Raw genomic sequence first — 15,111 nt, 5'->3', positions numbered from 1 at the left:
AAAAAGATGAACATGGAATGTACTCACTCATAATTGGTTTCTAGCCATAAATAAAGGTCACGGAGTCTATAATTGGTGATCCTAAAGAAGCTAAATAAGAAGGTGAACCCAAAGAAAAACATATAGTTATCCTCCTGGCTATGGGACATAGTTGTTTTAAGGGACAAAATAACTTTAAAAGAGTTACTCTGCTTGGGAGGTGTATGAGTGTGTATGTATGTATGTTTGTTCATATAAAGACTACTAAAATATGCTCTGATTTAAGTTGCTACATGTCTTTTGATGTGTCCCATTCATACAAGTTAAGACATTATTGTTGAGAACAGTATATAATATGTATGCATTTCCTACATAATGAAATAGGAAATACAGTCCAGATATTTGCATCTTGAATAGGTCCTCTTTCCTCTCTTTGCGTGGTCCATCCTAAGGATTGAATCCAAATTCTTGCCTGTGCTATGCAAGTTCTTCCCAGCTGAGTCACATTCCCTACTCTATAAATTATCTCGATTTTACACAACTTGCATTAGGTACAAAGGAAGGACATTTTAAAAATAGAGAATGGGTCAAACAAAGGAATTAAGGCAACTATCCCTGAAGTAGTTTTAAATAAAAGAGAAGTTGTTTCTGTGGCAGGGTCTCACATAACCCAGACAGGCATCAAGCTGGCAGTGTAGTCTAGAATGACCTTGAGATTCTTATCCTACAGCTTCTACCTTCTATACACTGGGGCTGCAGGTATGCACCTCTACACCTAGCTTTAATTCCTTAAGGTTAAATGAACATGGTCAATATGGAAACAGAAAAACACAGTTACCTAGATGCTTAATAGAATTGAAAAGGCTTACATAAATATTATTCAAAGAACAAGAATAACAAGGACAGGCTAGAAATCCTTTACCAGTCCCCGAGGTGTAGTCTAAGATAATAGAGATCTCATCTCAAGGTCAAAAGAATATCATTTCTATAACTTGTTATGCATGTGTTCATCAATTTTACCTTGGACTATACTAGGTCGTATTAGCTACTTTCGTATCTAGTACTATATTTTATGTTTAATTTTAGAAAGTTTCTAAATTCTAGACAAACCATAATTCACTTAGCAGAAACTATTTCATGCAGAAATTGTACAAAATTTTCTCAAATAATTGGCAATAATATGTGAATAAGTATAGCATGGTATTTACATACATAATGAATGTCAAAGGTAAGGGTAAGGGGCTAGAGGGTGACTTCTGGAAAATATACAACCATCATGAGTGAGAACTGAGGAGAAATTTCCAGGATAAAAAAAAAAGCAAAATGTGAGATTGAATTAGAGCAATTGACAACAGGAAAGTGCTTTGTTCACAGAAAACAATTGTACAGAGAATTACATCATATTTACTCCAAAAATTATGCAATGTGATGGCAAAGGTGTGGTCACAATGGCTGCTGAAATAATATCCTCCACTCTACAGTGCTGTCCCTGCTTTATCGACCCACAGGATCAAGCTCCAAATTCATCTTCTGTGAGATTCTCCACATATCACCCGTGTCCTGGTGATAGAAACTGGGGCACTGCAAAACGGAATAATGTCACATCCTTCTCCTTATGAAGAAATCAAGGCCAGATGTATCTGTTCCCACTTGACAGGGACCACTTATCATTAAAAGTTTCAAAACCGGGGCACTTTGAAACTAAGGCTAGTAATCAGAGGTTGATGCGGATCGAAGAAATGAAAGTTCATTTTAAAAGGAGAAGGGTGCAAGCAAAGAAATTAAGATGCCCTTATTCTTGGAAGTCATTTTTTTTTTTTTTTGGTTTTTTGAGACAGGGTTTCTCTGTGGCTTTGGAGCCTGTCCTGGAACTAGCTCTGTAGACCAGGTTGGTCTCGAACTCACAGAGATCTGCCTGCCTCTGCCTCCCGAGTGCTGGGATTAAAGGCGTGCGCCACCACCGCCCGGCTTTGGAAGTCATTTTTAATCTGCTTTTGACTTTGGTTGTCTTGAGCCCAGCTTTTGTCCAGGCTAGAATTGGTTTACTCTAGCTGAAGACAGCATCCACAATGACTGATGCTCCTGCCTCTGTATCCTCCCCAAGAGATAGGATTATGGCTATGGAGCACCACTCTCAGCCATATTTATTTCTCGAGAGTAAATAGATGTAATGAATATAGGACAGAGAAAAGCGGCCGCGTAGATGTTTTGCAGAATGGGGATTGTACTTCAGTTGAGACCAAGACTCGCTTAAAGGGTCATTCCGGCTCATACTTCTTGCACATGGCACTTCTATGGTACTTCTTTTCTCTATATAAACACAGTGAGTGGGGAGTACATCAAGTCTTGAGTGCGTGTGTTTTATTGACACACACACAGCCATGCCACGGGTCCCACTGTGTCAAGGCTTTTCTCAGGCCAGGCTCAAATGAAAGGTAAAGCCTTCTCTTGGTCTAATCATTGATTTTGACAGTGTATAGAAAATTATCAACTGCAGTGAACTCCTCCTGGATGACAGCAGCCTGAGACGGCTCACTCCAGAGAACCGGGTACAGACACCAGCCACCCGCCTCTTTCTCTTTCCTACTGTGCATAATGAAGATGCTAGGTTTCTGAACTTATGCCTGGGCGTCTCCAGCAGAGGGCATGGATCACCTGAGCACAGCTTTTCTATAGGTATGTCTGCCAGTTCTTTAGTCCTTGTCACCCCAGTCAGGTCACCCCTAACTTAGGCTGCTCATAGCAATCGTGAGTGCTTAAAAACAACTTTTAAAAACAGGTTATTTTAATTAGGGGTGTGTGTGTGTGTGTATACAGAGTGCAGGTACCTTTGGAGGTCAGAAACACCTCCGAATCCCTTGGAGCCGAAGTTCTAGACAGGTGTGAGCCACCAGAAGCGAGTGCTGGGAACTGAACTAGAGTCCTCAGAAAGGGCAGCGAGAGCTCACAACTAATGAGCCATCTCTTCAGCTCTAGAAACTACTATTGTGATCAGGGACTAACGCTCAGATAGAGAACATCTTCCTAGTATGAGCACAGCCCTGGGTTTTATCTCCAGCCTTTCTTTCTCTATAAAGCATCAATCTCCCACTTATGCGATAAGGTTCCTAGCAGCAGGTTTGATGCCTGGTGTTTCTGCCTTCATGTATGTCTGTACATTGGGTCATATTCCTCATGACTCTGCACAGACGTGGTAAAGACTCAGATATCCTGACCTATCTCACACTCAGCAAGCCCAAAGGCACACAAGATAAATATCATCACCCTTGGCTGCAGTCGCCCTGGTTTCCAGGATTAGATGTGCTTCTCTGGGCAGAGCACCTCCAAAGTGAAGGCAATTATTTCTGTTGCTGAGGCTAAACTGTGAAGCAGGTGTATCATGATATTTTATTTGTGTTTTAATAAATAAAGCTTGCGTGAATCTCAGAGTGCAAAGTTAGCCATGCTAGTCAGCCATACAGGCCAGGCAGTGGTGGCACACATCCCCAGCAGCCACACTAGTTAGCCATAGAGGATGGGTGGTGGTGGTGCCCACTTTTAATCCCAGCACTAGAGAAGAATATAAGGCAGGATGAGACAGGAACTAGCTCTCTTTTTCAATCTGAAGATTTTGTAGAGGTAAAAACTCTCTAATGGTTGGCTGCTTTGCTTCTCTGATCTTTCAGCTGGAACCCCAATATCTGTCTCTGGGTTTTTATTATTCATGCTACCCAGGTGGAGTCATCCTACAGGAACCAGAGGATGGCTGGGGAGACACACCTTGTCCAGCACTGGTTAACTGTGCATGCTTCTTGCCCCTGCCCCGATTCTCCCTACAGTCAAAGCTAAGGCTCACGCCAGTCCTCTGAGGATGGAGCTGACCCCTGACACACTTATCGGGTCATCTTCTCAGCACAGCCACACTGATGAAAAGGCCTCTGTGCTTTTTCATGATTGCTCACCTCAAATTACTTTTGAGCCTAGCCTATTAGGTGTGCCGGACTCAACGGTTGATGCTCTAAAACTCGGGCAACAACAATGCTGAAATTTATCTTTGTCTAGTTAATGAGATTCTCCCCCTCCCCCCAACAATCAAGAACCAGCAGGTTCAGCTGCTTTTAAAATCTGATCAAAATAAAGTATTTCACTCAGTAGAAAAAAAATCCACTACTCACGGGCTGTAAGGAGTAAAATAAATGAAAACCTACCTAACAGGTGTACTAAATCTTTGGGAAATTATCAAATGTCAGCCATGCTACTGGAGACTTGAAGCCTTTTGTCACTGCAGCAATAGAAATAAGACTGAGTCACATGCTCAGAAAACACAGGGAAAACACAGGCCTGACTGTGCTGGGCCTTCTACAATCAGTGCAGACGAACCAGCCTGACAAAGAGGCCGGACTGCTCTCTGGGTAAAGAAGAGGCAGCTTTTATTGACTTGCTGGCATAGGTTAATGGGCAAGTATCATCTTGTCTGAATGACTTCAGATGCTTAAATTGTTATAGCTGTCGAGAGACTATGAGAGCACTAGTTCTGCCCCAAGGGAGAGTCAGCATGTCTGCACATAGGCCTGGAAGGAATTGACCCAGAGGTTTAGGCAAGAAAGGAAGGACAGACATGTCAAGGTTTTCCATTCAGTTACAGGCACTATTGAGCATTCAAAAGCCCATGAAGCCAAAAGACTTATTTAGCTTTTCTCTCCATAACCCTGGTTTTATGCTTCAGACCCAAGTTTCCTTTCTCTGATACTAGGGACTATAGATGGCCTTTGTGTAGGCTAGGCAAGCACTCTTCCTCTGAGTTACATCCAAACCCTGATCAAAATTAAATATCTGTAGACTAAATACAGCTGACTCTTACTCATAAACAGTAAGGGGTTCATGTTGTCTAGAAGAAAATAATGATGATTTATCCTGTATTTTATATTGCCTAGACAGTTGCTTCAACTTTCCATTTTCAGAAATGATGTTTTAGTTCTATGCATTATTTAATGAACTTCAGTTGCATGAATAGTTTTGTGTGCATTAAATTGAGTTACTTACTCTCCATGGAGCAAGTGTCTTTCTGATTGCAGAAGCATAGGGACCCATTGTATCGTTTAGGACTCTTATTAATAGAGCATTTGTGCTTTCTATTTTCTGAAATGGAATATAAGCTTTAAAAACTTTGTAATTCAATAAAAGATCTTGACTTCATTCTTAATTTAAATTTGGACTAAAAAGCTTAGCAGAAGCTCAGATGACGGCACTGGTAACATAGTTCAGGGGAAAAATATTTTAGTGTATGAACAAGGCTCAGAGTAACAACACATACAATTGTCAATTGCAATCATTAGAGGAAATTTGAGAAGGAAGAAAATTACATCTTTTGTCTTTTCACTTGTGGTCAGTTCTCAAAAATAAGCAAGGAGACTATTTTATGCAGAGTGTAGGTACTTTGGAGGTCAGAAACACCACTGAATCCCTTGGAGCTGAAGTTATAGACAGCTGGTGTAAGCCACCAGAACCGGGTGCTGGGAACCAAACTATTTTATGTATTCCTAATCTCTTAAATACATTTTATTAGTTATTAATTGATCCTAGGAATCAGATCCGTGGGTTTATGTATGCTAGGCATCTACCACTGAGCAAAATATCAATAATTTTTTAAACATGATCTTTTCAAGCAGTTTGGGCTATCCTTTAACTACTTATATAGCTCAGGTTATCTCATTATCCTTAAGCTCATTACCCTCCTGCTTCTGCCTGCTGAACGCTGATGCTTAGATTTTTAACCACCACTCCTGGTTAAGAAGATGCCTAAAAAATGCTACACATGACAAGGCATTATTTTAAACTGGTCTCCATATTTGAAATAAATGAATTATTTGTAGGATTTCCAGAAACGCAGCCACATGAACGTAAAGCATTGACCGTACCTAGCATTTTTATGGTGAAGGCTCTACTATGTAGCAAGATTCAGTTTTGTTGCTTGAGCTGCGTGAAGCATGTTTTTGTAAGTCAGTCAATAACAAATAGTCATTAGCATTATCTGTCACAGACCTTCTGTCTGAAACTGGAAAAAGCCGAGAAAATGAAATGTATTACAAGCTTGTACCCTAAAGCGAAACCATAAAATGAAATCAATAGCATTTGAGTCTGTTTTATCGCCAGTTTATGCTTATCTTAATTGCTCTGTCATTTGTTCCTGATTGAAGGCCTAGTTAACGGAATCAAAAATATGATGGCGCACTTGCGAAAAAATTCGGTTTTCTCTCCGACATTTAAAGATAATTATAATTTTACAATAAAGCAAAACTTGCCACTTTAGTTATGGAATTACATAAATCCACCTCAGTCGTAAAGTTTCAAGTTGCTTCTTCTACACTACATAAAAATGAAAGCATGTGGGTATCGCTGTGGCAGGAATATGGTCATACTCTGCTGTGCAGGGTCTTGTGGTTACCAGCTCTGTAGCGTTGCTTTGAGACACAGGATAGTTTACTCTGTGAACTCAGGAGCAGTTCAGTTGGTGTGGAGAGACACAGCACGTGCACAGAAACTAAAGAGGTGCCGGTGTTCAAGACAGACAGTCTATTAGAAATACCAACGCTCTTAAGTTCAAAGTTATTTGATCAAAAATAGTGTTGAATGTGAGGATGACTGAGCAAGGATGTGCCGATACTGTCAGAATGTACTGAAGGTGTAAGGAAGGTCTAGAGAACGGAATAGGAGACACCGTAGGAGCCAGTCTGACTACCCCAAGAAAGGTAATTCCTCAGGTGGGTTGTTCCCATAGTAAGTGCTGAGGAACAACAGAAACCTGGCACATTCCCCTGATGACAGCGCTGGTGTGGCTCATCTTCCGTATAGCCAAGGCTAGAGAGCCAATGTGGGGATGTGGAGGGGAGTGGTGCTCAGGCCCGTCCTTGGGTGGATGAGTACTGTGATACTTATTTGATGCTGTTAGCCTGGCCCTCCAACCTTTCACAATTTGACCTTTACTTTTCAGATTCATTCCTGCATTGAGAAAATACCCAATGGACATATTTATACATTCTGTTTTTAAGGTTATTGTTATACACCAATTTTGTTTTTATTGGGATAAGAACCAACAGGGCATCATGCCTGCTAGAAATACCCTAACTCTATTCTGTGCCCCACTCAATATTAGTAATATTAGTAATTCTCACAAAAACTTGTACATGAATTGGGCTTTGTTCATTACAACTATTCTCACGCTATAGTCATACTAAAGAAGGACTCAGAATAAAGACACGGGTCATAGCTTTTTAAAGACCATATTTTAAAGATTTACATTTTATTTTCAATTAAATATCTCCTTTAACAATTTCATATATGGGTATAGTGTATCCTAATTACCCCATCTCATAACTCCCTACAAAAATATATGTATTGTTTCAATATCTTTTCTAATCTTTGATTTAAAATATTTTTTTTCTGGTTGATTAATGCTTAAAAATACTGCAGTTTAAAAACCTGAAATTATAAAACAATGAGTAGAAAATTATGGGGAAATACTTTGCATTGATTGAGACATGATTCAAAATGCACAAGGAACAAAAGCAAAACTTCAGAGGCAATTCCTTCAAGATAAAGAGACTCGGCAGAGCACAGGAAACATCACTGGGGCGAAGAGTGTACTACAGATTAGGAGAATATATTTTCCAACATATCTGATAATATATTATCTGAATATATTATATTAGAAAGTTAAAAAAATCTTAACAATAAGAACAACCCAAAAAGTGATTAAATGGCATCAACAGGTATTTCTCAAAGGAAAAATGTAAATGACCAGTAAAATATATGGATAATTATCAATACCTAATCTATCAGGGAAATGAAACCGAAACAACAGATGCCACCTGAGACTAGCCAGCAGTTAACTAATTAACAAAGGCTGAACATAATAAATGCTTGCAGGGACACGGAAAACAAACCCTCTTGCTGAAAAACACGTTTTTAAAAAGAAGAATACAAATTCTCCTACATTGATACTAAAGTTGCACAATCATTTTGAAGAACAGTACGAAATGTCTTCATCAAATTAAAATTAGATGAACCATAAAAACCCCTCATCCATTGTACTTCTAGGTAAAAAGCACAGGAAATAAATCCAGCAGCCAGAGAGAAGACCCCAAACACAGCCATGATCACAAGAGTTAAGCTATGTAATCTATCAAGATGTCCGCTGTCCGCCAGTGGATGCATAGGAAATACTGTTGCGGACACATGCAATGCAACATGACTCACCCCCAAACAAGAACGGGACTTTGTTATCTGCAGTAAAGTACATGGACAGGGGGAAAAATAGTGAAACAATCCACTCACAGCCTTTCTCAAATGGAGGAGCTAAAAAAAACTAACCTCAGCATAGGTTTTCACTGAACATGGGTTTTTATTGAGTCTCATATTTTGTAATTAATACATATTAATAAAAAGGAGAATATAATTGTTTTTAGGAAGTGTGTTTTTAAAATGAATTAAAATATTTACTTTAATGTACAAATTAATGCTTTAAATTTTATTTAAAGACAAACTTCCTCTCCTCCTTCCCCCCATTTAGGAATGTTACCAGAAGTTGCCTGTTAAAAGTTCTCTGTTTAAAGTAATCTCTCTTTCTCTCTCTTGATCGATCAATCTGTCTATCGTCTATCATCTATCTACCTCTCCATTCTCTTTGTGTTGGCATTATCTTTAAGAGATAACATGGAGACATTCAAAGATGGATAGGATGTTTCTGATGAGATTTAGAAAAACATGATGGTAGGTAGCTGGAATTGTAAAAGAGATGTTAATATTTCTCTGTGATGGTCAGGTAAGAGTTAGATATTGAAATATGAAAAAATGAAATTTATGCCCTAGCAAGGCTGAGCAATCCATATATGGTGGTTCTGTTGAGCTTGTCCATATTGGGTTTCATAGTCTAATTTGATGAGGAAAACTAACCAGGTCTCTTCCTCAAAAAGACACCAGATCTTATTACAGATGGTTGTGAGTCACCATGTGATTGCTGGGAATTGAACTCAGGACCTTTGGAAGAGCAGGCAGTTCTCTTAACTGCTAAGTCATCTCTCCAGTTCCCAGTAAACTGAAATATGCCCAACTTTAATCCTAACACTAAAAACCACTGGTCCATCCTGTCTTAAACTCTAATACTGAATCTATGAAATAAACTCTATAATCGCCTGTTTTAATTCTCATTCACATGTTAAATCCATTTGTAGAACAGTTATAAAATTCACTTTGAAAATTATTTTATGAACAATCACTTGATAAGGAAGTCACAATAAAGTACAATCTCAGTGAATTAGATTCTTATTTTTATTAATATATTGTACAATAGAGTTAAAATCCTTAGGGTAGCTAATTTTGTCGCAAAGTAAAACCTTTAGACAATTAATTAATTAACCTCAATTTACATAATGGTCTACTTATTTGCATAGTTAATGGACTAGGGATTGATTACAGGCCATTAACAGTTATTAATAAATGGGACGATGTTGGAAATGCATGTGTCTTCACTTCGAAGAGAAGGCAAAGGTTGGTCACGAAATGTTAATAGCAATATTCAAATAAGCAGGCAGTGGTCAAATGCACATGTGCCTTTTAGGCTTCATGCATTTCTGTGAGGTAATTCATGAGCATTTCTTAGCTGGTCTCATCACTACATATCCACCAGAGCACAGCCAAGCATATACCTGGGCACTGGATAAACTTTCACTGCCTTCCATTTTACATTTACACTATAGTGAAGGGAATTACTTGTATTATGCTTACATATAGAGCTTACTATCTTTCTATTCTGAAAATTATAGATCCTACACCCTGAGCCTGCAGTTAAATATTCCTTTTAAAGCTATGTGTTTCAAAGAAAAGTGATAGTTACAATTTAATTAGCTTTTCCCATGTGCTATGTTTACAAGTTACATAATACCTTTCCTTTAGATCATATTATCTTTTCTTAGCCAACAAGGTATATAATGCCTCTCTTTTATAACATTTTATCTGTTTGATTAGCCAGAGAAGATTACAGTCTATGGAATTTTCTACCTTTCTCTAAAAGTGTAAATGCTTGCATTTACAGGGTTTTAAAATTACAACCATTTAATTCACTGTGTGTGTGTGCGCGCGTGTGCGTGTGCGTGCGTGCGTGTGCGTGTGTGTGTGCGTGTGTGTGTGCGTGTGTGTGTGCGCGCGCGCACACGTGTGGGTTCATCACAGGTAAGCGGGAGTCAGAGGACAACTTAAAGGGATCACTTCCTCAACCGTGGGGACCGGGGAGCGACAGAAATTGCCCTTTCCTGAAAATCCACCTTATTGGCCCCAGCCTAATGACTTTAAAACCTGAATGAAGGGACAGGAGAGATGGCTCAGTGATTTGGAGTACTTGCTGCTCTTGTAGAGGATCCGGTTCCTGTTCCCTGCTCCCACCCTGAGGCTCACAACCACTCATAGCTCCTGTTCCAGAGAATTTGACACCTTCTTGGGCCTCCAAGCATGTGTTGTCACATGCAATCATGCAGGGAAACCCCAGTACACATAAAATTTTTTTAAAAATTACAAATCTTTAAAACCTGGGGCAAGTGGTTTGCCATTTTAAAATAATTCAAACAAGCCAATGAAGTACTGTCTCCGAGGACAGTTTAATTCATTTATTTAAAAATGTATTATGTGACCTGGATTTTTATTTTTTTAAAGATCTATTTATTTATTTATCTATCTATCTATTTATTTATTTATTTATTATATATTCAGTGTTCTGCCTGCATGTATGTTTGTGTGCCAGAAGAGGGCACCAGATCTCATTACAGATGTTTGTGAGCCACCATGTGGTTGCCGGAAATTAAACTCAGGACCTCTAGAAGAACAGGCAGTGCTGTTAACCTGTGAGCCATCTCTCCAGCCCCATGACCTGGATTTTCAAATAACGTTGATGTATCTTTACAAACAACTGTACAGCCACCCACACCTGTGGGTTAAGTAATGTTTTTGATAGATAACGGTCTCCTCTAGTGACAGTCAGTGGCTGAGCTGATGTGCCTGTATATCACATCTCCCACTTTTTCCCCCACCCTGAGCCCCTTTTCAGCACCTGGCTTTCTCTCTGAGCACCACATCCCCTCCATCTGTTTTCCTCTTCCCCGTCGAGAGATGCTGATGCATGCTGTGCTGTAATATGGTATTGAAAGATGATGTCAAAGGCAAGGGTGGCTGTTTCAGCTCACTGGTTCTCAACCTTCTTAATGCTGCGACCCTTTAATACAGTTCCTCATGTTGTGGTGACCCCCAGCCACAAAACTACTTGTGTTGCTACTTCATAACAGTAATTGTGCTATTGTTATGAATTATAATGTAGATATCTGAAATGCAGGATATACAATATGCCACCCCTGTGAAAGGGTTTTTTGACCCCCTAAACACAGGTTGAGAGACACTGTCTTAGAGACTTTATTGCATTTTTTTTCTGCAGGTGCCTCTGTTGTATGAAGTTAGGTGAAATGTGTTTTTATTGTAACCAGATCTTAACCAGGACACACTGGTTATAAAAGGCTCATTTGCATGAAAAAATATTACATACATGGATTTATATTGTGATACTGGTAACATCTCCTAGCGCCGGGGTCAGTCCTTTCTACAAACTGACTTGTCCTTGCTTTTCCATGGTGGTGACATTGCTCTGACAGGTCAAAGGAATGTTTCAACATCACAGATTCAGTGGCATCATGTCTTTGATGTACTGACTGTCACTTTGTAACATTCCTGAAACTAAGGGTAGTCATTTCATCATCACAAAGAAATGCATGAAAATTAAATGGGATGCCACATGTAATTTGGCATTACTGTTAATGACTTATCAAAATACTATATACTTTTATATAGTTTGCTCCCTCTCTGTCTCTCTGTATGTACATTAGGGGTATGAATGCCTCCATTGTATGTGGTGGTCAGACTATAACATTCAGGAGTTGGTTCTTTTCTTCTACAATGAGGATTCTGGGCTCAATCTCATGTCTAGGCTCGGTGGCGAGCACTTCACTCACTGAGTCATCTTGCCAGCCCACTAGTTATGGTTTATAATGTGCTTTTCCCTCTATTCTTACGTAGTCACTGTCTGTGGTCATGCATCCATTGCAGTATTGTTAGCCATGGTCCCAGCCTTTCAAAGGGGAATGAGAAGTTTAATGATCAACTTATGCATGTGCAGTTATCATAACAGTATTTTATACATTATCTGTAAGTAGAATGTATGTTATTAATTTATCCCTAGAGTTGCCATGCCATCTGTTACCAGCAAATGAAAAGGTTCTGACATAATCAAAAGATAGCTTTATTTTATGCATATGTAACTCCTTATTAAACCAGCACACCTCCCCCCCCCCCGCAAAACACATTAAGCAATGTAGCTTACTTTTTGAAGGAACCCGGAGATTGGCGAGGACCACTTCCAGAGAGTCTGCTTGCACCCGGAGCACATAACTGGTCCGTGTTTCGTAATCCAGGGGTGCATTCACATAGATAACCCCTGTGACGTTGTTGATTCCGAACTTATCTGGAATTTAAGATACAGCTCATTAGTTTCTTGACATGGAAAGAAAAAAATCTCTTTAAAGGGTATTATGATTTCAACAGCAGTGGAAACATCAGAAAGAACTGTTAAGCTTCAAAGTGATAGGGTTTCGGTATTCAGAAACACATTCCTGCTGTTGGGATTTTCAATGTGTGTTCCCTGAATGGCACATTCAGACTGTAGCTTTGGTTGCATGTTATTTTGAGTCTTCTGGGTGCAAGTGCTCAGTTGGCAATCCTCCTGTCACCGTGATGTTAGATGGTCCTGCTTTAGCAGGGCCTTTCTCTTACAGAATCTCGTTGCATTTTGCTTAACTGGGTGTCTTCTACTTTTACTCTTCACACACCTCTAATCCTGCAGATTTGATGCTCAGCAATGAACACCGAAGATCATGTTTGTAATTTAGCTTGTATGTTACTTTTATAAAATGCTTTATTTTTAATGAATATTTTAAAATGTTTTGCTTGGTTGCTGGTTTTTTTTAAGTTAGTATGTAGGTAATTTAAGTGGAAAGAAGGAAGCACTGTCTATAGTTCTTCACCGTTTTTTCCCCTATATCCTCCTTTACCCTTTCTCTGTAGTGATCAACATCTTTTGAAATATCTACATGTGTGCTTAACTGTAACTGGATTGTTTAATTCTGAGCTCATGGGGAACATGCTTGTTTGCTTTTCTCTACACTGCTAGTAGCTGGAAGAGTTGTTATCACATAACTGACATGCAGCATTTGCAAGATGAATACATGGAGAAGCTGCATGAAACAGCCACTGTAGTGGAAGCTGTTGACAGAGAGAGCTTATTGCTACCTTCAAGGACAAGGACAGGGCGAGCATCAGAACAGGCTGAGAAGCTACAGCCTTTCCAGATCTGGAAGCACTGGGGAAAGGAGGTTCCTTGCCTCAGGGAGGAGATGCAGTGGTGGAGAGAAAACAGAGGATCAATTAACAGCAGGTCAGTGAGAGCTTCCTGAAGGGGCAGCCCACTCTAGTGAGATGTGGGGACCTAAACCCTTCAGGCAGTCTCAAGACTGCCCTTTCAGATGCCAAGGAACAGCCATGTTCACTCTTTGATTAAATACTCAAAGTAAACAACTATATTAAATATGGATTAAGCACTCTCAGCTACCCATCACATCCCAGGCTGCTTGGGGCCTCAGAAGAGAAAACAGCGGATGAGCGCTGAAATGCATTTCAGTGGAGGAGGATGATATTGCTCTTGGGAACAGGAGTGGGAACATGCCATTCCTAGCGGGACCATGGTGCGGACATAGTGGGAGAGGATGCTGTTCCCAGAACACAACAAATGACTACCATTCTGAGCATGGCTGAGAGACTAAACTCAACATTCCTGTTAACTGATTTGGCTGTTTGGGGCATTGTATTACATAACACACCTGTCTGTTGGCACTGACGTGGCTCTTTTGGTATTTATACTTATATAAGCTTTCTCAGGATTAGTATGCCATGAGGTCAGGCTTGTGGTCCACACAAGGGAAAGAGGAGTCTAGAAAACAATTATCTCTTGTGGTTGAAATAACTGTTCACTCATTTTGAAGAAATGTCACAAAAAGACCACCAAAAAAAGGGAGGGTAAAAATCTTCTATACTTGAAGCTTAAGCATTAATCAGGACGCACAATGGCTTTAGCTAACGCAACGAGACTATCAATCAAACCATAAATTACATCAAAGATGGACATCATTACATTAGGATAGAGAAAATAAGAGTTCAATCAAAAATTCACCTGATTCTACATTTATTGGTTTTTGGAGAAAACATAGGCAAGATTTCCTACTTACCTTCCTCATTTCCTGCCACAATGGAGTACACGATGCTCTGATTGATAGCAGCGGCAGAAATGACACCAACTACAGTTCCTTTGGTGGCAAGCTCACTTACAGGAGGAGGCCTGCAGGGTTTAAAAAAAAAGATGATCATTTCCCTCCTTAATTCATTCCATATCTATTTCAGCACAATATTTTTATTATTATCATTGTTATCATTATTTGCTTTTTTTGAGACAGGTTTTCTCTGTGTAGCTCTCTGGCTGTCCTGGCACTCATGCTGTAGACCAAGCTGGCCTCAAACTCAGAGATTCTCCTGATGCTGCCTCTCAAGTACTGGGATCAAAGGGGTGCAAGACGGATCAGTCTTTAAAGGCTAGACTCACAACCAAAAATATAAGTGACATTTATTTTTAAGAGTGAAACTGAAAACATAGAATTATCTACCCCAGATCCACTGACGAACAGTAATACTTTTAAAAAATTATAAATATTCTATTTAACTTGAGCATTTTATGACACCACCATGGTGTCTGTTGCTGTATTTTCAAAGTCTCAGGTTATAATATTGTTTACTATAATTAGTCTATGCTGACATTAACTTCATGTACTCATGTGGTGCCATATAGCTTGTGATTCACAACTCACTACACCATCCAGACTTGCTGTGTCTGACAATGCCAATGGAAACTACAATATTAATGTGTCACTGGCCTCAACATAAAGAACATCCTACTGTCATCTCCCCCACTTGCCGGTTGTTTTTGTGTATTTGTTCTTTTCACAGAAACCTTGA

General features: G+C 39.5%; 1 protein-coding gene across 1 annotated transcript in view; it reads right to left on the bottom strand.

Moving 5' to 3' along the window:
• Pcdh15 (protocadherin related 15) overlaps positions 1-15,111 on the bottom strand; it is a 1,155,509-nt gene that overhangs the window by 84,936 nt on the left and 1,055,462 nt on the right. The window contains exons 27-28 of the mRNA XM_026785470.1: positions 14,331-14,440; positions 12,374-12,514 (exon numbers count right to left, since the gene is read on the bottom strand). Of these exons, the coding sequence (XP_026641271.1) occupies positions 12,374-12,514; positions 14,331-14,440 (251 nt within the window). The remainder of the gene's footprint in view (positions 1-12,373; positions 12,515-14,330; positions 14,441-15,111) is intronic.

Source organism: Microtus ochrogaster, linkage group LG2 (assembly GCF_000317375.1).
Source record: "Microtus ochrogaster isolate Prairie Vole_2 linkage group LG2, MicOch1.0, whole genome shotgun sequence".
NCBI classification, from domain to species: Eukaryota; Metazoa; Chordata; class Mammalia; order Rodentia; family Cricetidae; genus Microtus; species Microtus ochrogaster.
The sequence above is the reverse complement of the archived record's forward strand: the minus strand, read 5'-3'. Positions and strand labels throughout refer to the sequence as shown.